Here is a 23,433-nt window from a genome sequence, read left to right on the forward strand (position 1 = left end):
GGTAAAATTACCATTTATTTAAAAGTATATAACTTGTGTTTAATGATTAAGTATTAAAATATGAAGAAAAAAAATTTGTTCAGTCCAAAACAAAATTGTTCATGTTGTTGGCCTCGCTCCATGCTACATGTGTGGAGCCGTCCATCTCCGTCGCCACAGTAGTACCCTTGACGTATCTGTGATTGACGCCGCCAATGTCCACCTTGCATACCGGACACTTGGTCTGCTCCATCGGTCCACCGCACTCGGTCACGCAGTAGATGTGACCGTTGGCACACTTGAGCCAGTGGCCTTGCTTCCTTCCTTGACCGTGAAAGCTCGCCGACATGGCCCTGTGAATCATATTCCGCTCGGCCGCCGTGGCCTCCTGCAGGTTCCTAAAGGCCGGCCTTAACTGACCGGTGAGTCTTTTCACCTCATTGTCCGTGTCTTGGTCGTACGGCTTAGTGGCCGTCAGCAAGGCCTCCAAGGCCGTCACCAAGAAATCGACCTTCTCTGGAGCCGCGGACGATGACGTGGAGGCCTGGGGGGCGGAAGCCTGGGCGGCGACGACCTGCATATAATCGGGACGGGTCTTCACCTCGGCCAGGCTCACCAGCCGGGCGCCGCGGATCATCTCCATGTTGACGTCGGCCGTCTGCTGTCTGGATAGACGACCCGCGTGGACGACCGTCGTGGTCAGCAGCCAGACAAAGTGGTCGACCACCGCGTCCTTCGCGTCGCCGTCGGTCAAGTTCCGGATGCGCTTCTCGCACGCGAAGAACAATCCTGCAAGTCGGGTGGCGGACGTCCACGAGTCGATGTCGATGGTGGCCTCGGCGCCCAACGTTATTCTGCGCATGCGCTGCAACAGTCGGCCCGACGAGAGGGCCCATAGTTCTTTCACGTTCGCGAACCGCGCACTCGTCTGCTCGACGTTCTTGAAGGAACTGCTCAATTTTATCACTGACCGCTTGAGGGCCCCCTTCTTCTCGTCGAACGCCAACCAATCGCGGTCGCCGACGAGTTTGGTCACGATCTCGCAGATGTCCTTCTGCACAGATTTTACGTGGTTCTTGAACCTCAAGGTTTTCATGATGGGCATCTTGCACACAGGACACTGTTTCATTGCTATCTCTTCGCTGTTCTGATTTATCCACTGTTCTAGACCTCTGGACTCAACCGTGTGCTTACAGTCTTCCAGATAAACGAACCTGCGTGACAAATGTATGTTATACATGTAAATCATAAAATATAACATAACCGATGACTTAGCAATTGATGATACAATTAATAATAAGTATATAAAGTTACTATAACTATAGGTATACTCTGTAACCGCGTGTGGTTCGTGTTCAGAATTTAATTTTTACTGAAATAATATTTTTCGAGTCAATATATTATGATTTAATTTACTATAGTTCATTACTCATAAATAATCACATTTAAAATATAACCGGAACCTAACCCAAGGCGGGGTAGTTGCGAATATTTTCAACTGCTTGGTTTATTGCTGCAATGGCCAACCACAAGAAATACGGTGACAGACGACAGTGTAATAGTAACTTAAGTCTTTATTATCTTATGAGTTGTGATCATAATCGGACATTGATCCTCTCAGCCCAATTTGGAGTGCCAATTTATCGAGTACGTACACAGATTATTTATGTTTTTACAACACGATCGCGTTGATTTGTTTCAAACTATGTATTGTGCATCTACGTTTATATAATTTCCTACCACTGAATAATAATATAATATGTAATTGTACATGCCTTGCGTCTGTTTCGTCTTCATAACCAAATATAATATTTGTTACTTCGGCCTCATCGCATACACGACAAAGAGGAGGGCACGTTTCGCCACAAAATCCAATGCACTTGTGTTTGCATTTCAATTTCTTTGGACAAGGATTGTAGCAAGGCGGCCGATCACAATCATCACTGCATACTTTGGAACACTTAAAATGTTTACACTTCCAAACACAAGGTTCCTGGTAATAATAATATTAATAGAGCAACAATTTTCGATTAATTTGTAAAATATTATATTATCAAACGTTATATCATGTAACGCACAGGATATGGATACATTACGTACATAGATCATATGTTATACAATGTTATATAAATATATAGTTGATAAGCAAGGAACGAGAAAACACGACGGGAGCCAACCGTATTGTGCTTGATGAAATAAAGATAAAAAAGTTGTATGGAAAAAATTGTTTTTTAATATTTATAATATTGTATAAGACAGAACAATACGTGTAATTATTGCTGTTAAAAAAGAATATGATATACATATACAATAATCTTGTCGACCATACCTGACATGGTACACACGGAGCACTACATGCAAGTGGACATTTAGAATGTGTACAAGAGTAAGCACATTTTTTTTCGCATGGAGGGCACGCTTCTTTGCACGGATAATTGCATCTGTATACATATACAAACAGAAAAAACCACAACTGTCGATTATTTAGTTTTTTTTGATACCGTACAACTTTATAATTAATATGTAAATTTGTCGTATTGTATAAATACTAAAATATACTATATAACATATTATATTGTACAGTATACACGCACGTGTGATTGCAAGGATTGATCTTGTTACACATTTCTTCGCACGGTACGTGCAGTCGACCTTGTTTACATCTTCCGCAAGTACCTGAACACAAATCACCGCATAACAACATTTTCAAACAAGGTTCATTGCATTTGTCGAGGACATACTGACTGCTACCATCAAATTCTAAAAAAAAAATAATAGTAAAAAACTAAGTGTGTAAAAAAAAGGTACTCATATATTATTAGTATAGTACTCATATTATTCAATGTATTTTGTGGTACTGAATATCTAAAATTGATCTCAGACTAAATGAGAGTACAATGGCTCCAAGCCTTTTATGCGGTCACAAGCCTACATTTTTACTCCATACATACAAAAACAGCTTCTGTAAATTCAATTTGTTTAACTTCTAAAGGAGATATTGAGGACGTAATGAATTCATATTACACCTAATTAATAGTAACGTGTATGAAGTACCTAAATTGTTACGTGTACATATATTAGTGATTTTGTATACATATTGTATTGCATCAACAGTCCACACCATGTATGAATTAGTATGAATCTATCCTTAGTAATCATACACATTCTGGTATGAATAATTTTAAACTATAGCCGTTCGGCCACTTTCAAATTTTAAGAAATTGGCGGGTCGTGAACTAAACACAAGGGTTCGGCTTCACTGAATATATTTCATGATTTTGACTATTATAGGCTACGAGTAATATGTAATGGCTAATGAGCTAGTTACAACAGTATTATACATGTATCAATTATTATTTTTAAATTAGAATCAAAAAATGAATTTTTAAAAAGCGTATTTAAGGCTGTTGGAGCACTCTTTTTTTTAGAAAGAGGTGATTTTAGACCAATTAGTAGAAGGTCAGTGTATATACTTTCTGATTTCCGTTAACTGTTATGAATGAGAGTAGTTATGAATTTATTAGCTTCTATTCTAAGTATTTTCTAGATTTCTAGAGTGTATTTTTTGATTTTTTTTTCAAAATTAAAATTACTTATATATTATTTTAATTCTATATTAAGTAGTAATCTTTAAATATTTTTCTTACATAACCTAGTAAAAAGGTTAATGAATACAAATCTCTGGACACAATTTAAATCAGACTACAAATGTATGGTTTGAACTTGAAAAAAATCTTTCTCTTTCAGCAGTTCTAACTATTATAAGGTTTAGGGGGAAATTTTAAGAGCATTTTAAATATTTTAAATTTTCAAGTCATTTTAACTCTCCCACACTAACGTTATTAATATAGTAAATACACATAATATACATTACACAAAATTAATAAATTGTCAATATTCTAAATGTTTTGCTCTAACAGCTTTAAAATAATTTTTTTACTTTAATATATTTTAGTACTATTCAATATTTATTGTTGATTGTTTTGTGGTAAATCATAAATCATTAAAGCTATATACATATACATACAAATAGATTATATTTTAACACCGCTGCTATTATGAAAAAATAAATAAAATGTTTGGCTTTAAATTGCTTAAGATGAGTATCTTGTTTTTTAATGGCTAGAATAAAAATATTTTAAATACCTTAGTCGGAATATTATTTTCCTTAAGTGTTCGAGTATTTATTCCAAGTACTTTTTAAAAATATTTTACCAAAGTCTGTCGAAAATACATAGGTACCTTCAATATTTTTTTTGTATAATCATTAACTTCCAATTAAAAGTAATTTACAAAAAAAGTATAGAATGAATGATCATCAATATTGTATAGGATTTATTTAGTAAGTACGACTTAAGGTTTCAAGTGGTTTTCAGAAAAAATACTAATGTATTCAGTTTTATTAATTATAATTTATTACTGTTAGGATATAATAACATGTTAACAAAATATAAATGTTTATGAAAGCGACAAACGTGAACAAATTTTTGTAAAGTCAACCTCAAAGGTTCAGAATATGAATTGTAAGGGACTCAAGAGTTATATATTATACATAAATATGTATAATCGTATTACTTATTTATTACTACAACGACAACCGTGGCGTCATAATAGGGAAATCGAATAAGATTTTAGTATTTTTCTTCACGATAATTATCAAACATTTTTTTTAAAGAACCGCATAATATGTAAGTATCTATATAAAAGGCCAATTAACACCTCTCGCACTTAAAAAACACTAATGGTGTGTGGTGGAGGGAGAAGCATTGGTACATGCAATTTGATTATACCGCAAATTGACGCTTGTCTACGCACGTACAACAAACGTCATGACTCATGATATATACGTTCGACTTCCGATGTGTGGTTATTGCTACTATACTACTCTGACATCATTAACTCGATCGATATCTCACTGTCATTCTGTATTCAAATTTCTATCGTAAAATCGTCGACCGGCTGAGAAGGTTACCGCACTATTGTTCATATTTTCATCTCTTTTTTTAGCCGAACCTTACAGAAATAATATAATGTTTTACCTACATATATACATTCGAATTGTACAGTAGGGCACACACCCAAATGGATTTTACCAATGGGAGAGGAGGTGGGTGCTTATAATAATTGGTAAAAACATGAAAGTCGTAAAACTTGGTTGAAATAATTTTTCTGAACGAAGACATTTCGGAAGGACGGATAGGTTGTGGCCCCACCAGCTTGCGTCATTATATAGCCTTTTATAGTGTTTACGTGGGAATAGTGCGATATAGCCTGCAGTATAATACCAAAAAAATGTTTTTTAGCGGAGATAATTCAATCAATCAGTAAATGACGATAGTTTCTTAGGAGATGTGTGCTGTGCAATGTTATTATTATTTATTTATGTGTGACGGAAATGCGTTTCGATTTTTTAAGAACTGTTTTCGTACGTGGCACTAGCGATCAGTAACGAACAAGTAAACATTATTGTATACAATTTGAATAGGTACTCGACTCACACAAAAACTGTGACCTCTGATCGGTCTCTTGCGATCACGTCAGGTTAATCGTCATCGGGCATTTCTGAAGATGGGCCGCCGAGATCTCTGTTAGGTAAGGTACATAAGTTCTCTGTACGTGTGATATACTGATATTATGTTCGAGTGCAACGTGCAGTCAGCCACTAACGATTATTTTTAAGAAATGTATTTTTTTTTTGCAAAAGTAATTGAAAGGTGATTGAAACTGATGCTATTTCGATCTGACCAGACTTCCACGGGATGCAAATCGAATGTATAATATAATATGCAAACTGCACAGACCTCGTCAGGCCATCCTGAATACCGTGATAATATCTGCTACTACCTATTATTATTTGCTTATAGGATTTTGACGACTAGAGTTAACAATTTCCGTAGGTACGTTATGTTCACTGTTCTCAAACTTAACGTTTATAATTTCTCTGTTTGTTTACTTACACCTACCCGATGTTAAACATAGTTCAATTATTTTAGCTACAATAGTACAATACTAAATAGGTATAACTAGACGGTTTTATTAAACTGGACAACTTCCCAAGTAAAATATGAGGCAATGTTAAGGTCATACGTAATGTGTGAAATTTTAAATATTTTAAAAATAAATACAGTTCGAAGATTTTTTGATAATCTAACTTGGAGTATAAGGAATACTGAACAATAAAATAAACGCAAATATAATGTCTTGCCGTTGCGTCATATATTATTATTTTATTGCTTTATATAATATTATAATACCTATATAATAAAATATATTTATTATTTAGAAACCAAATTTTTGTTTTTAGTATCTTTGAATATATTTATATATGTTTAATATATATAATACAAAACATACAAACATATAACACGTGTTCGATTAGTCTGGGATAGGGTTTGGCAGTGCAGGCTATGCCGTAGTTCTATTTATTATGGCTATTATTTTTATTTATATTTTTCAAATTGGTTTATTATCAGTTGTTTAAATTATTATGTAAGTACTTATAAATTTTGTAAAAAAAATTATTGCATTGTTTTTTGCTCTAATTTGGATTTTAATAAATTTTATGTATTACGAATATAATATAATTTAAGTTACCTTTATCCGCTTCGCAACAATAAACCCACATTTTACTGTGACCGCACGCGAGCTTCCCCTCTTTCAATACCAGTTTTTTACATTTTTTGGGATCGCAATCGTTTCCACATATATACTTGCATTTATGTCCACAACTCATTGTACGCGTGCATTTTTTGGGACAGATGACATTTCTTTCGGGATTTATTTGGCATTCTACATAACTAGTATGCCCGCATTTCTGGTGTGTTTTTGTGATCTAAAAAAAAGAATCATTATTTTTTGAAAAATGTGTGATTATTGCGTATAGTGAATGTCACCATGTAGCAACTTACCATAACTTTACATTCCTTGCATTTCTCGTAACACATTAGCCGACACTTGTGACCACATTCTAATACTCGATTACACGGGAAACGTTTTGAGCACTGGATATTTTTTATGTCATCGCTACAATTTATACGATTTTTCAAATGCCCGCATTCCAGTACTTTGTTAACTACTATATCACAATTTGAACATTTTTCGTAACATTTTTTCTTACATTTGTGATCTTGAGAACAATTTTTATTCAGTTTTGAACATGGTTTTGAGCAGGTATACTAAAAATAATTTTAACCAAAAAATATAAAGCTAAAACATAGCGAGCACAAAGTGTATGTAATATAATAGTTATTACTTATTAGAAATAATAATGATTTACTTTTTCATGTGTCGGGTCTTTATCTTTATGACAATCAAGTACACAGGCATGTCCACATTGTAATCGATCAATGCATTTAGTTGTACACTTGGGTTTTTTCTCGTAACACTTTTTAATTGTTTTATGCCCACAATTTTCCAACAGTAATTCGACCTGTTTAAAAGCATAAATAATTTTAATATAGAAATAATCATTTTTAAAATACGTTTAGTCTATAAAGTGTTTACAGACTACGGGTTGTAGTGTTTGTAATGATTATTGCAGATCATGATGCACACATACTGCTTTCGACGATAACCATTACGCTTAATAACTATTTTTACCAGTTTATTAATGAAAATTTTGCTATAAAATATGCGGACAAACCTTCTCTATGCATTTGAATTGTTTAGGGTCAACATTACAAAGCACTGAGGCTTGATGACCACACGGTAGTGTCTTAACCATGGATACCATACATTTTCCACAGTTTTCGGCGCATTTTTTCTCACAAGGATGATCATTTTCACAAGCCATGAGATATCAAATTTTATAAATTTAAAATGTTTACAATATCAGACAACGATGAAATCAATGACCTATTATATGATTACAATTATTTACGGTAATTTGAATTATACCTATTATAATAGGTATTAAATGTTGGCAAAACCATAAACCATTAACTTATTATGTGTATTTGTAAAAGTATATTAGTATATTATTACCTCTCCATCCTACTTAAAAGTTATAACTTAACCTTATGGCTTACAGTGATATTTATAATAATATTACCAGTATATTATTACCGTTATTAACGTTTAAAAATGGAAGATAAGTAAGGTTATGATAAAAAATAGTATAAGTTTAAAATCTTAAATACTATAATTTTTTTATTTAGTGATACTAAAATTAGTTAAACAGTAGGCATTATATTTAATTTATACTTAAACTTAGCATTTTAAATTATTTAGAGAAGGTTTACATCACTAGAAAATATTATAGGGAGAAACACACATTATTATCAATTTTTTTAATCACGCATCTTACATAAATCTAGGTCTTGAAACGGGTTTTTGGAAAATCGGCTATAACTTTAGGTTTTCTTTTTAACACATTAAAAACCCTAAGTACTAATACTTTTAAAATTAATATTAATTGCAACCACTGTTGTTCAGCCATTGTTTTAAGCAAATATTGGTCGTTGGATCTTACAAATATTACAAATTAAGTATTTATAATTAAATTACCTATATAATTCTTTAAGATCATATTGGTATATGTTTCCATACAAAATCTTAAAATATACCTGTATGTATGGCTCAAGATATTCTCAAACATACTTTAAAAAGAATAAATTAATGACTGTAATATTTAAAAAAAATATCATGTAAAACATACAAAAATATTCGGGTTGTCAGATTTATTATTTCACGTTATAATATTGTACCAATTGCGTATTTTTGAGTAAAAACAAGTGGTTATAGAATTATACTGAAAAAATTCAAACTAAAAGTAACCTTAAACCTTAATTAAAAATCACGGAATAATATGTATTTATTGCTAAATAAGAACAACATTAAAAAAAAAAAACAATTCACAAAACCATAATATGGTAAGAACTTCTTAAAAATAAAACCATAACCTACATCAATTTGAATACCTTAATATTATAATGATATTATGCATTTACCTATTACATGGGTGTTGGCATATTATTAATGTTTTATGTTCACGATCATAGACATGACATATGCTTGAACAGTAATGGCCACATTTCATCAAATCATTGCATAACATAGTACAACCACCCTCTGAAATTGGTTTAAAATCTTCACATTTCGAAACTTTTGTCATGATATCACGATGAACTTCACATTTCAAAGTTAATTCATCGCCTGTTAATAAATATAATACAATATTGTGTGTAAAATATGAGATTTACTAAATCTATTTTCAATAAAACATTTTAAAATGCGTGTACATTGCAGTATTATGTTATATTTTAATATTTACCATACGAATCTTGATCGACTAATTTTTGTTTTATTTCTTTCCATAAATTACCCGAGTTGTATAAGTTTTCCATATTTCCCATTATATATAAACCATCCCTTGCTCTAGATAGAGCAACACATATTCTATTTTCGGTTTTCAAAAAACCCACTTTACCGCTTTCATTACTTCTAACTAACGACAGCAATATAATATCACTTTCTTCGCCTTGATAGTTGTCAACGACTTGAATTTTCATACCATCCAAATTTGAATATTTTTTTTGTAACTGAAAATTGAAATATTGACGAATTTAAAATTTAATTGATTTCAGTCATTTAAAAGAATTCTTCAATTAATCCTATGCCTTTCTTTTTTTTTTTAGAATAGATTTATTGATTTACATTACTTATAACTTATAAGTTATAACATTCACTACCTATGTATTAAATCTTGTGCTAAAAAACTTTTATCATAATAAAATAGAATAGTTTAAATAAGTTATAAAACGTGTGTGCCAGGGTGATAGATTTACTTTCAGACACAAATTAAGAAATTTATATTTTTTTATATACATAATACATACAGATGTTGAAATATTTCTAGGTACTGAATTATATAAGCACCAATAGGTAAATATTATGGTATATTATAATTATCATCACAATTAAAAGTTAAAAATAACTTTAAAGCATAAAAATAATATATGTAACATTGTAACATAGTTAACACATGTTATAGTTATTATAATTTAATAAGCCAAGTATAATTTGTTTAAATTAATTTAGCTAACTTATTTTTTATTCATTATTTCATTATGGTTGACATTTCAACAGTATTATTTTTTAGAAACAATGTATAAGTTATGACATTTTCTTTGCTGTGTCGCTATTCAAAACTGAGCACTAACTAGTTAGAAAGTTAAAGTAAAGTTAGAAAATTACTTAAAATGTACAAGATTTACCATTAGTTCTGTTGACTGGAATTTAAAAAAAGTTAATCGTTAATCTATACATGTTTTTATATGAGTGATTTAAGTACAAATTTGAACAACATTCGATATTTAAACGTATAATGATGGTTGATCCTTATTTTTACTAAAAATATATTTTACAATCTGTTATACCTAAATAATGACTAAAGAGGAGGCCAATCGGCAATCAGCAACAGATCTTCAGAATTTAATAGTTGATGTATTCTCAAAGGATTATTCGTCATGTTATCGTTCAAAAAATATTAATCTTAGAAACATGAAACATTTTATTATCTATTTGCTTAAACAGTTAAGTTATAATTGTATGCGCATAATGACATTTTCAAAATATTTAGACAAATTTCAAGCTATTACCTATAGCCTTATAGGTATTAGGAAATGTCAAATTTGTTTCTATAAATATTATAAAAGTTATTTCTATAAATCGTTTTTCTTATCTACTTTGTTATTTATCATTCAATTCAATTTTAACAAGTCCATTGCACTTAAGTACTCAAATAAGTAGAATACTCATCACTGTCCATACAACAGAACCATATATAGACTTAAGAACCAGTTTTGTTCTTGTAGGAAGTTAAATGTGTTACATATTTACAACTGTACCTAATTATATTTTTGGATTTTTTCATTTTTAATTATTGTGATGCTCTTTTACTTATGATTCATATTTGCCATACGCCCTTTCCCTAGACCCAGTATATGCGCATTATGTTAATTTTTAAATCAAATGTTTTTTTAATTGAAGAAAATTGTTACAAAAATTAAAATATTAAAATGTATCCTTATTCAGTAAAAACTATGCAGGTATTTGACTTACAGAACGTAGTTTAAACATTTGTCCGCTATAGGTAGTCAAAATCGTGACTTGTTCGGGGCTATAGTCTTGTAGTATTAAATGCCTAGCAAACATAATTAAAAATGACGCTTCGTGATCATTGCTTTTGCTTGATATTTCCTCGACCTAGGGGTGCAACAACAAATTATAACTATAGTCTTAAGGTATAAGGTGTTGTTGTATAATATAATAATAACAATTAATCACATAATGTTCTTAAATTTGCTAGTTAAGTACTAAAAATTAAAAATACCTCAGTTTCAAAGTTAGTATGGTTGAGAAAAAATATGTCTTTAGTAACACCACGTATATGCGGTCTGTTGAGTACTGAAATGTGGTTTATCAGGTTGGGATAAATAACCGGCGTTATTAGGGACGACACTTCTGGTCGCATTCTGTGCTGTTCTCTTAATGTGTAGTATGGCACATCACTGTTGACCATACGTTCAAACAAGGAAACATCGAAGTGGAATTCCCTTGACAGTTTATAGACTGCAGTACTTGGACGTAACTGTTTGTGATCACCTGTAAGTTGTAAAAATAATCAAGTTACAGATTTAAACAAATTAAATCAATTCCAGGTAATTCCTATATAAAATAAAATAGTCCCATACTTTACCTATAAGTATTAAATGTTGACAATGTCTAGTCAGAGATGCGATGATGTGTGCTTCTAACACTTCAGCAGCTTCTTCAACAACCACTGAAAATTGTATTAAAATATTGAACTTTTTAATTAAAAATATTCAACAACATCAAATATTACTTATCGGAGACTGCAGTCCTTCAAGCAATACTCTATGTTTAGATGCTCCAGTTGTAGTCATCGCAACAATGTACTTTGTTCTCAAGATTTCAATATTTTCCATTTCCTTCAACTCAGAATATTGTTTGTGCTGATGATAATATTTTTTTTCGAGACTTAGTATTTGGGGATCAAACATATCTTTAGCAGTATCCACCCAGTGAAAATATAATAACCATCTATCTCTCATTTTTAGTTTAAAAAGGTCTTTCGGAATAGTCCTCCAGAAGTTTGAATCAATATTATTACAACTAGACAATTTTAACATCTGGTTAATATAATTGTGTATTTTTTCCATTCTGTAACAAGTGGTTTCTAATTCTTGGTGGTGTAAATTATAATTATTAGAATAATAACGATCGTTATACTGACGTTTCATTCTTTTTGGTTTTAATTCATTTAGCATGTTAATAGTTTTATCACAGATATCTTTTACCGATTTTAAAGTAAGACTGTAAATGACAATATCGCGGTGTTCAAAAACCATGTCCGGATCATCATTTTCATAATGCAAATTGTCATCTTCTGTTTCATTAATATTTTTAACTGCTAAAGTTTCTTCAGAGCGACAATGTTCAATAATCAAGTCAATCGGGTCAAAATCAAAGTAATCACCATCACAAAATAGCCAACAAATATATTTAATTGGGCTGGAAAAGAAATTTGTATGTATTGTTGGCATTCCATTTTTCAATAGGGATAATTCTAAAATACCAGCATTTTGCGAAATGAATTCCTTACAATTTTTAAGATATGTTATTTCGTGTTCTATAGTTTTAATTATATCGGTTACACTCCTAATGGTTTTAAATACATCGGACGATTTCCTATAGTTTTTCGTTATATTCTTCAACGTATAGTCTTTTACTACATCTGATTTCGTCTGGCCACCAATTCTAACAACATTGTTTGTGAATTTTATAATACCTTCCATAAATTGATCTAAGGCGTGATTGGTGTAACATACAACTATTATTGGATTTTTTAATCTATTTGACACATGAAATTGGTACAAATTTTTAATAATTGTTTCGATTATCAGCAATCCAATAAATGTTTTACCAGTGCCAGGTGGACCTTGTATGACCGTAAATTCATTAGTTAACGCTGCTTTGAAGGCTTCATACTGCATTTCGTCTAGTCCAAATTTTTCTCGTACTGGCCATTCACCTTCGTTTAAAACATTAAAGGGTTTCTCGTCATTGAAATTGAACATTTTCACTGGTAAAGATTTTAAGTAATTAGGAATTTCGACTTTATTACAGGCTGAAATAATATATTTTTCCATCGGAAAATTATTACCGTTCAAGTTCTGGAGAACTTGCATGGCACATTTATATGGTTCAAAATACACTTCGCTCTCGACCATGGTAAACGATGAAGTAAGGATGTCTGGATGTACGTCGTTAATTAATTCTACAATTAATTGACCTTTTGCCAAATATCTTTTATCACGGCCCAATACAATACCAATAAAAAAATTATTGAATTCATTCACAGTAAATAACAATAACGATCCATACATTAAACGTTTAGAAATATCCCAGTTAATTTTCAATTTATTGTTTTTATTGAAATTTATTAAATATCCCAATTTATCTTGTACAAATACTTTTTCTTCGTTGAATTTTACATTTCGATATATGCGAATATTATTAATTCTTTTCGGTCTATCGCTACGATTTTTATTATTTTCTTTAAAACACTTAATCCCTTCGCGAAGAGGTGCAATAAAATCTTCACGTAAAAGACGAAACTGTACGTCTAAATAATGTTCTACACTCTGATAAGCTCCTTTTGTAATGTTAGAACGTAAAAAAGGTCTTTGGTAATCCATATCAAATGGTGTAGGATAAACGGACAGTACTCGAAAATCCTCTGGTGGTGTAGCGTTTTGAAGTTCATTTTTATTGTCATTTTTTGTTCCGTCGTTCGATTTTAGGTTTGTAAATTGTTGTAATATTTTTGCTATTTTATCCAATAACATGATGTCATTTATTTTAAGATCAAGACAGTTGTTTTTTATGTCTGATAGAGCCATTCTCATACAAATAATTAAGCTGTTTAAACGTTCAGCAGCAGTTTTCAAAAATAAATCCGCAATAGACTGGCAGACTATTAAACAATTTTCAAAGAACGCTTCTAAGTTTGACTGTCTGTTTTTGTTTACTTCAGTGGGAGTAGTGAGAATGTACGACTTCAAATGCTCAATAAATACTGAGTTCCAACATATTTCAGTTAATATGGACTGCTTGCTTACCAAAAACTCGGTGTAACAAATCTTCGCAGTGATTTTCATAAGCAAGAATAACCAATCTGGATCTTTGTTTTGATTAAATAAATCTATGAAACCGTTGGATTGATTACATACCACAAACACAATATCTGACGGCTCTTTATCACTCAACTCTTCTAGATGCTTGAATCCAAAATGTTTTCTTCCTAGCTGTTCTTGCCGGCTTTGAATGTTTTGATAATTGACACTGTCCACTCTTTGCGTGCCATGTCTACTCCCAGAGTTATAATTTTTGTACGGATGACCGTATTTGCTTTGATATTTGTGCTCCATAATTGATCGTTCTTTACTTGTCTGCAGGTACCATCCTAGATAATCAAATAGTAAATACATACCTATTAAATTTAATAATAACATATATTTTAACTAACTGGAGAACCCTTATCGAGATTCAATAAAAAAGTTACTTTTTACGGAATGACTACTTTTAACGCAAACGATTATAACAATATTTCACTAAATCTGTAAAGAATTTTAAATTTTATTGAAAAAATAGAATAATTATTTATAGGCATACAATAATAATACTCAACCTAACCTAACCTTGAACATTATATAAATTATTTTTTTTTTTAATATTAAGTATTTTAAATTTATAACTACTTAAGTACTTATAACTATTCGGATTTAATTCACAAAAAATATTACGCAATCAAATTGTAACATTATTCAAAATAGTTTTACATTTTAACATTATAGGTAGTAGGTATAAATCTTAGCGATTAATTGTATTTTTACTATTTTTAAACAATCTCCATTCGTTAAATTTTAAACTTTAGTCTATCCTAAATAAAGATTTTTAACAAAATAACAAATATAAAATATACCTATAAATATTCATTAAGATGTAGTAATATTATGTAATAATTGACTTATTATACATTAAGTACTTATAGTAGACATGTAATATATGTTACCAGAAATTATAATAATTAGGCACTTTTAATAATGTTTTATGTAGAAACGTATACTATTAATTGTGATATTTGACAATGTATATCAAAATATGTAGTAAATGATTTCTAAGATTTCTAAACAAGTGTACCAAAATATTCATTAGAAGTTATGATAAATGGCTGATGCTCTTAAGGAAATATAATAATAATATGCAATTTTTTTTTATAAAACTAATTTTATACAACTAAATTAATTTTAATTCATATTCATTGTCAAATATTAGTAAGCTTTTTTTTTCCGTTTGAACCGACAGCAGAGGAGGAATATTAGTAAGCTTGAAACTATTGAGTTTTGAGTTACATATTTTATTACTATAGTACAACAGGCACACTTAATACCTAGTTTTAAAAACCCGATGCTTTAAAATGTTACACACAATTCCTCCAAAAGTTGTTCTTACTAAAAATTTAAAAAAAATATGTTTTTCAATGGGCAATGGCGGAAACAGTAATTTTTAATTTAGACGGAAACGATAAATATATTTTCTCAGGTGCACGTTTAGGTCGGAACCCAGACTACCTTTAAGGTTAAAATATTATTACAATTCCATAGATACTAGCATAAATAACTTTCCATAACTTACTAATATGACCTTGCTTATAAATTACGATGGTTTACATAATTTACATAGTTTCTAGTCAATATTAATAATTTTAACAACTCCTAATAAACAACGGGTATGTATTGTAATAAACGATACATTTTTGTCATTAGTGATTTTAAACATTCTTAGGAAATGTAGTTATTTTCTAAATTATCGTTATTGCCGGTAACGTATAAGTATAGATATGTATATAGGTATATAGGTATATAAGTACATAAGTACATAAGTATATAAGTACCTACTTATAAGTAGATAAGGAGTGTCTTTCATTACTATACACTTATGCAGGCTATACTATAAAGTTGTAAGTATATTATTAACAATTAACTATACTTTAGTGAATTGATTACCTTGTATATTATTATACTTTATATAAATCATATTATACTAACCTTAGAGTTAAAGATATTTTTCTGCTGTTATTTTTTGTTAACACCGAATTAAAAAAAAAAAAAATAGTAAATTGAAAATGTAATACTTTTGAGTGTTGGAATTGTAATTGGTATTTAAAATAACAAACTAGTAACTAAACTCAAAATTACTAAATTATTACATATTTTATATTAATGATAAATATCTCATAGAAAAGAAAAGAATCTCGATAAGATGAAAAAATCTTACGGAAAAAGCAGAATACTAAATTCTCTACCAAATGCTTTCATTCATTTATTTTTGATCAAAAATTATACACTAAATTAGCATTTTATGCAATTAAAATTTATAACAGACATTTGACATTGTGAACTTTTCTTGTTTTCTTTTTTTTTATTAATTTTAAGCGTTTGAAGTTTAAAATATGAGAAGATTCTTCAAAACTCCTCAATTAGTGTTGGAGTTCAAGTATAGCGGTGCAGGGGCTTAAAACTTTTCGGCATTACGTATATTATTGTTACTAGTTACTATGACGTTTCAAAATATTATATTTAGATTAATTTTAAGCTAACCTAACCTCACAATGAATGTATCCTTACCGTTATTCAGCAAACCGAAATGGACTTATGAGTTAATCACAGCTAATATTATTATATTATAAGATAATAATGCAATTAATAAAAAATTATTATATAACATATAATACTCGATTTGTTTTTATCGAAATTTGATTCAACCTAAGTAGTATGATTTGGTATGTTCTTCTAGCCTTACGAGCCGATCCGCCGGCGATGATCGCTTACGTACGTGAAGTATATTTACCTCCCTACCTCCTCTGAACCACCGTCGCATCATTATTATCAATTATCACCCCGCCGCCAGATCACACAGGTATATATTTTATGTAGATTAACCCCCACCACATCCATCACCATCCGATACCCTACGCAACCAACATATATTTTATTAACCTATTAGTAAAAATGTCTTAATCGCTTACAAACAATAATAATTAAGTAAATACCTATTATTGAATAATACATAATGAAATCTGTATATCACGGACTGCACTTGATTTTACCAGTCGTAAGTTTGTGCATATCGGTATCGATCCATCAGAACAATTTTTCAAACAGTTGTTCATTTATTAACATCATCACGTTATTAAATCCTTTATATTAGATATATCGCTAACATATGAACGTACGATATTTCTCGAAATCGATTATTATAAAATATCAAGTAGGGTGTATGGTGCTGCAATTGAATCGAAAACTAGACGGTTGTAGAGTTTTATTAAATCATACAGATTTAATAAAACCTCAGGAATTAGAATGGTGTATTACTGCGAGTATTGGTGAAAAGGAAACAAACATAAAACCAACAATTATTAAGCAAATGAATGGTTATTTCGAGTATTTGAGAGAAAATTGTTTGCAAACGGATTCAACGCCTACAAATTTGAGGGAAATAGACATTTTTATTCGAAACAAAGAAGTCAGACAAGGTATAAAATATAAATACATCTAACATCGGTCAAATTAAAATGTTTGAGACTACACAATTAGCGGAACTTTGTATAGCTCATTGGAACACACGAAACTCAGAAGTGGTAGTATAATAATATATTATTATGTATATAAAATATAAAATTAAAATTGTTTTTATTTTAGGCATATGACAAGAATTTCAAAAGGTCATCTTTGTCACCTAACTTTTCAACAGTAATGGGTGAAATTGGTAAATTGTCTCAAGAATGTAATGCATGTGATAAAGTTAGGTGACAAAGATGACCTTTTGAAATTCTTGTCATATGCCTAAAATAATTTTAATTTTAATTTTTTATTTTGTATAGGTTATGTAGGCTTATGTAGGTTAAACGAATTTTTACTAAAAACTTCATGTAAGTTACCTGCAGTATAAAGGATAGGATATAAAGTGAAATTCCTGGTGTACTTATTATTATTTTCTGTTTAAAAGTATTGTTTCTGATGATTTCACATAGACTCAAAAATAATATGCAAAAAGATGATAAAATAAAACAATGTGCTAAAAAATCACAATTTATTGATCAAAAGAATTTTAATATTTAAAATGATAATTGAATTAATATTGTTGTATATATCATAAGTTTTTACTCGAGTTTCAAAGATTAATATCTCTTTCACAAAGATATATCAAAAATCGTTCAGATAAAAATCGTTGCATGATAAATTTTGAATTCCAATTTCCTCAAAATTTAAACTTATTTAAAAAAAATAAATGTTTCAATGTTAATTCAATATTTTTTGACTGTCATAACAACAACTTATAAGAAGCCTTGCATTTGCGGTCAATTTATTTCTATTTACCTGACTAAATTTGGATGCTATATATAATATATATGAATGTATTGAATTAAACTTAATTTGTGCCAATATGTACATACTTACTATTTAATTATATATTAACTTCCCTTCACACTTTTCAAGGCTAAGGACTGACAGTATTTTTTACTGGCGTGTTTAAAAGCTTATTATTATTATTATTATTATAAATAACTTTTATGATAATACATTTATCAATCGCATAACATAATAGGGTACCTACTCATTATTTTTAAGACCTTATTACAATTATTATAAAAAATGCACATAATAATATACATTTGTCGATCACATCACATATAAACAGAAAATACTAACATACATTCCTAATAAACATATATGTACATAAACATAACCGTATTCTAATTTTTGAATAATAGCTTTTATTTTTAAGCATTTGACTGAATCGTCGCGAGTATCTATTTCATACTCTACTAATGTTTTTTTAAATTTTTTCGTCTAATTGTATGTACATCTTTTTTCTCCTTTTACCTTCTATATTTAAGTAGCTTCTTGTATATAAAAGTTTCGAATTATCAGCCTCTTTTTTAAGACAGCTATACAAATTCTTAAGCGTTGGTCGTGGTGTATTTAATATTTTAGTAAGTTTACTATTCCAACTTCCAACCCTAGAGGATTACCTTTAGTTGTCTCTAACACTTCAAATGAATTATTCATTTTTAATTTAAATTTAAATTTTAACACTAAAACACTGTAATACTGACAGATCGAACTGTAAATACTAAAAACTGAGTTAAATGTTAACGATGATGTTTTCGAATAATAATAAATATATCAGACGTTATCGCGTTATCGATTATGACATCGAATATGCATAATCAACCAAATGGCAATATCACAAAGCGGTTTATCCCGTATAAATAATAATAATAAACTGTTTAAACACATTTTCATAAAATAATATTAAATATTATAAATAGCACCTTAAATTGCATAGTCAGGGAAATAGAAATAAATTGACAGCAAAATGCACGAAAAAAAAGCCGACCGCAAATGTCCCGGATAATACTGTTTATACTTTAATTGACGATTATCAACAATTATCGAAGATTATCGCTTTGTATATTATTGTGTTTATGGTCTCCGCAGTTATTTACAAATGTCATTTGCTATTTCATGTTACAATACTATATTTTATATATACCACAACATATATTGCTTAAAAATTAAAATTATTGGTTGCCAAACTTATTTTGACCGAAACGTCTTTTGGCGGAAACAAGATCATACGTTTTTCGTTTTGGGCCGTTTTGACGGAGAAGGGGTAAAGCGGAAACAGCCAATATTATTTTGGTGGAAACTGGTAACTCTCGACGTGCGCTGTTTAAAAGTATTCCACAAACATTCTAACAGGTAATTTACACCTACCTAGGCCTAGGTCTAAAACATAATACATAGAGTATTAGTATTGTTCACTGTAGTAGAAAATTATGAAAAGGTCTTTATACTTATAAGTTTGAGATTAATTGAGATTTTTTTTAAATTTATGTTAGTATAGTATTTTTATTTTATATTACATTGAGCAAAATTAATATAATAATAGTATGATATTAAAACAAAAGAGTGTATACTGGGAGAATAATTTTGAAGTGTTAACATTCTACTTTTACACTACCTAGGTACCTACTTAAACATATTTTTTGTCTTGTTTTATTATTGAGTGCTAGACATTTGAGATTTTTAGTTGAAGTGTCGGCGGGGTCGTAGCTGAATGCGCGTAATTTGAAAGAGAAGGAACTGGAGTTTCTTTAGCTGTTCACATCATTTACTATGATATAACTTATAACTCGTTATTATATGATAAAAACCATCGAGTCTCACTCAAAATTCCTACTTATATCAGTGGATAAAAGATTATTGTCTCGAAGATGTTCGACACACAACTCCTGAAGCTTATTTAAAATATCTATAACTATTATTCTGTTCATGGGTTCACACAATAAAGTATATGGTAATATGCAAAACCGTAACCTGTACACAAATTTGTTTGGGGGTGGGGGCTTATATTTTGACTTAACATTTACCTACTTTTTACTATTATACATGTTATGCGTTATTGGGGGTGACAAGAGGAGTACTTTCCCCCTGACATTTTTATGGGTGGGACAAACGTATCATTTTGCTCCCCCTCAACCTAGATAATCTGAAAATTCAAATCTTTGAATATACTTATGCTAAGAAAGAATGCAATATAGGTATTTAATATAATATTACAATATTAGAATATTTTTTTCCTCAAACTGTCTCAAACTATTTTATTAAAGTTGACACTTATTTTATGTTTCTTTTGTTGTATAATATATTAATATTAGATATGTTGACGTATCGTCAACACTCAATGAAATAGTTGAACATAGTTGAAGGGCCAACTTCACTGGCTGGCAATGTTATCGCAATAATCGCAATAACCGCATATAATAAAGTCATTAAATTATTCGTTGGTTATTAATTATTGTTCATCGAGTATAAAGTATGTGTAAATAATATTGATACTAGGTAGTTAGAAGTTACTTTTTTAAATTATTTATAGCATTTTTTTACTAATGAACTCTTGAGTAGTTTCTTAATACTATTTGACAATATGGGTACCCAGTACCTGATACCTAAAATTTGTGTCTAAACCATAAAATGAGTTGTAAACGGTAAGGGGGGGGGGGGGGTTCAGGGATTTAATTTTGGTGATTAAATTATTTTGCCTTCCTCCCCTAGATTTTTATCCAAGTATATCACTAGAGAATATACTTACCGATTATTTGGCAATTCTATATACTTCCTTGACATCTTCAATTTTACTTGACTCACCGATTATTCGGGCATTCAACAATACAAGTACGAAATTCATGACAGCGGCAATAGGGTCATTCCAAAATGGACAGTGACAAAGATAAGACATAATTATATTATCGCAATTTAAGACAATGTGTGCTACATATAGTGTGCAAATGAAAAGTGAAAATAATAAAAATAATAAAAAAAGATGATGGAGTTTTTTATTGAAAAAAGTCTAAATAATAATAGGTAAGTATTTTTTACATGTTCAACTAAATAAGTTTAAGCTATAAATGTAATAAATAAATTTATTAATTATTATTAAATCATTAAAATGAACATTACCTACGAATATTATTTATTATTTAATTTTTACTTACTTATTTTAACAAAAATTATGTTGGCGTTATTTATATATATAACAATAAGTACTAAAATGCAATATATATTTTATTATTTTTATTTTTAATTGAAATTATTAAAACAATCATGATAAAATATTGTCATTTTAATTTTGAAATTATTTATAAATAAATAAAAAATAATGAAAAGAATAAGTACAAACGAGGATGTACAAATAAAAATTATAGTTTCTTTTTTAATTATTTTCTTTATTAGGAATTTCTATGGACCTATTGTAGGTTACACACCTACCTATTTTATATTTTCGGGTTTATATTCTTAAGATAATATTTTTTAAATATGTTTTAAGATCTAAACAGTAAACCTTGATTAAAATTTCAAGATTTCTGTCTGTTGTCTGCAGCAGATTTTGAATATCACTTGAACAAATTAGGTCCAACTATAATAGAGAAAGATACAAATGTGAGAAAAGCTTTACTTAACAAATATAGGTTAGCAGTGACTGTTAGATTTTAGGTGTCTAAGGATGGTTTTACTAGTTTGTCATACTGGTTTACATTGTCTAACCAAGTAATTTCAAATATTGTACATGAAGCGGGTTATGCTTTAATTTGTGTGTTAAAAGATGAAATTAATGTAGGATATTAGGTATAGTTTTTTTCTATTAATTTTACTTTTATTGAATTCATTCATATCACGTAATACAACCATAATAAAATAACAACTTAATTAAATATACTAAAATATTTACTTTGTTTAAGGAATCATAATTATAATCTATAATAATGTAGGTAGTTAATAATTAATAGCATAACTATTTTAAAGTTTATAATTAATTTGTATAACAATGGATTGTGATGAAAAACAAATTTTTAGAAACCTAATAAGTGATAGCCATAGTGTATGAGTTGGGGATGGTTAATATTGATGTACCTACACATTTTCAAACGAAAAACATGCTTGAAATGTATGAAAAGACTTTAGTAAATTTGAGTATAATTAAGATGAAACGATTATCATGTGTGTATGGTGACATCGGCGTGGTATAATTACTATATTATTATGCACACAGGATTTGTTTCGAGGTTTTAAAAGGCCATACAAATCAACGAAATCAGGAAGATTACATTATAATATGAGCTTTTTTCCTACAGGATGTTTGTTTTTCGTATAGCGCACTGACGGTGGATGGTAAATGATCACGTAGTCACTAGACACATCAGAGAAAAACAAGAGAAGCGAAACAAAACTATTGAGTGACAATCTATGATTGACAACTATATTATAATATTATAATATGTAGCTTATAAACTATATATTTTTATTTATAGATGTTAAGGATTATGAGTTATGATCATCACAATACGAACAACAGTCAACAAGACGTACAGGACGTATGGAGCATTTCCAGCTTTAGTCTACACTGAATTAATTACTTCTATTACAAATAGGTAGGTGAACACTGTCTTGTACAGTGTTGTACAAGGAAATAATTAACGGTTACCTGTACAATATTATAAACATGGATGTTATACCTTCAAGCGGCGGCACGGCAATGCACACTACACGTGTTGTTAGGTATTGACTGCTTACTTTAAAACACAAATATTTGTAGATAGTTTTAAATGACGAAAACAGTAGTCGTGAAAGACGGGAAAACGCGTATGAAAAAATGCGCACGCACTTAAGAGGCAGGTACGATCAGCGTGCCATGCCTATAGCGACTCGCATTAAGTAGTATTAATGTTAAATTAATAAAGCGACAATGTGAACGATGTGACAGTTTACTGACAAAGAAAAAATACACGGGCAGAGTGCCGGT

At 29.8% G+C, this 23,433-nt stretch overlaps 1 protein-coding gene across 1 annotated transcript; it reads right to left on the bottom strand.

Moving 5' to 3' along the window:
- Nucleotides 1–23,433, bottom strand: LOC111039083 (NFX1-type zinc finger-containing protein 1-like). Its single transcript, XM_022322394.1, has 15 exons — nucleotides 23,147–23,433; nucleotides 11,825–14,467; nucleotides 11,678–11,761; nucleotides 11,312–11,583; nucleotides 11,041–11,184; nucleotides 9,251–9,518; nucleotides 8,928–9,132; nucleotides 7,622–7,769; nucleotides 7,256–7,408; nucleotides 6,888–7,154; nucleotides 6,574–6,811; nucleotides 2,574–2,739; nucleotides 2,309–2,420; nucleotides 1,755–1,972; nucleotides 1–1,193 (listed from the first exon to the last, which is right to left on the bottom strand). Exons 2-15 carry the CDS (start codon nucleotides 14,430–14,432, stop codon nucleotides 80–82), a joined length of 5,997 nt encoding a protein of 1,998 aa, XP_022178086.1. The 5' UTR covers nucleotides 14,433–14,467; nucleotides 23,147–23,433; the 3' UTR covers nucleotides 1–79.

This window comes from Myzus persicae, unplaced genomic scaffold, assembly GCF_001856785.1.
Source record: "Myzus persicae strain clone G006 unplaced genomic scaffold, MPER_G0061.0, whole genome shotgun sequence".
In the NCBI taxonomy this organism is placed as follows: Eukaryota; Metazoa; Arthropoda; class Insecta; order Hemiptera; family Aphididae; genus Myzus; species Myzus persicae.

What these genes read in the sequence shown, in the direction of transcription:
- LOC111039083 (XM_022322394.1), bottom strand. Translation starts at nt 14,432, where the DNA reads ATGGAGCACAAATATCAAAGCAAATACGGTCATCCGTACAAAAATTAT. An exon ending in ATACTAACTTTGAAACTGAG is followed by an intron (nt 11,185 to 11,311) that starts GTATTTTTAATT and finishes TTGCACCCCTAG; the next exon opens with GTCGAGGAAATATCAAGCAA. An exon ending in GAAGACGAAACAGACGCAAG is followed by an intron (nt 1,194 to 1,754) that starts GCATGTACAATT and finishes TTTGTCACGCAG; the next exon opens with GTTCGTTTATCTGGAAGACT.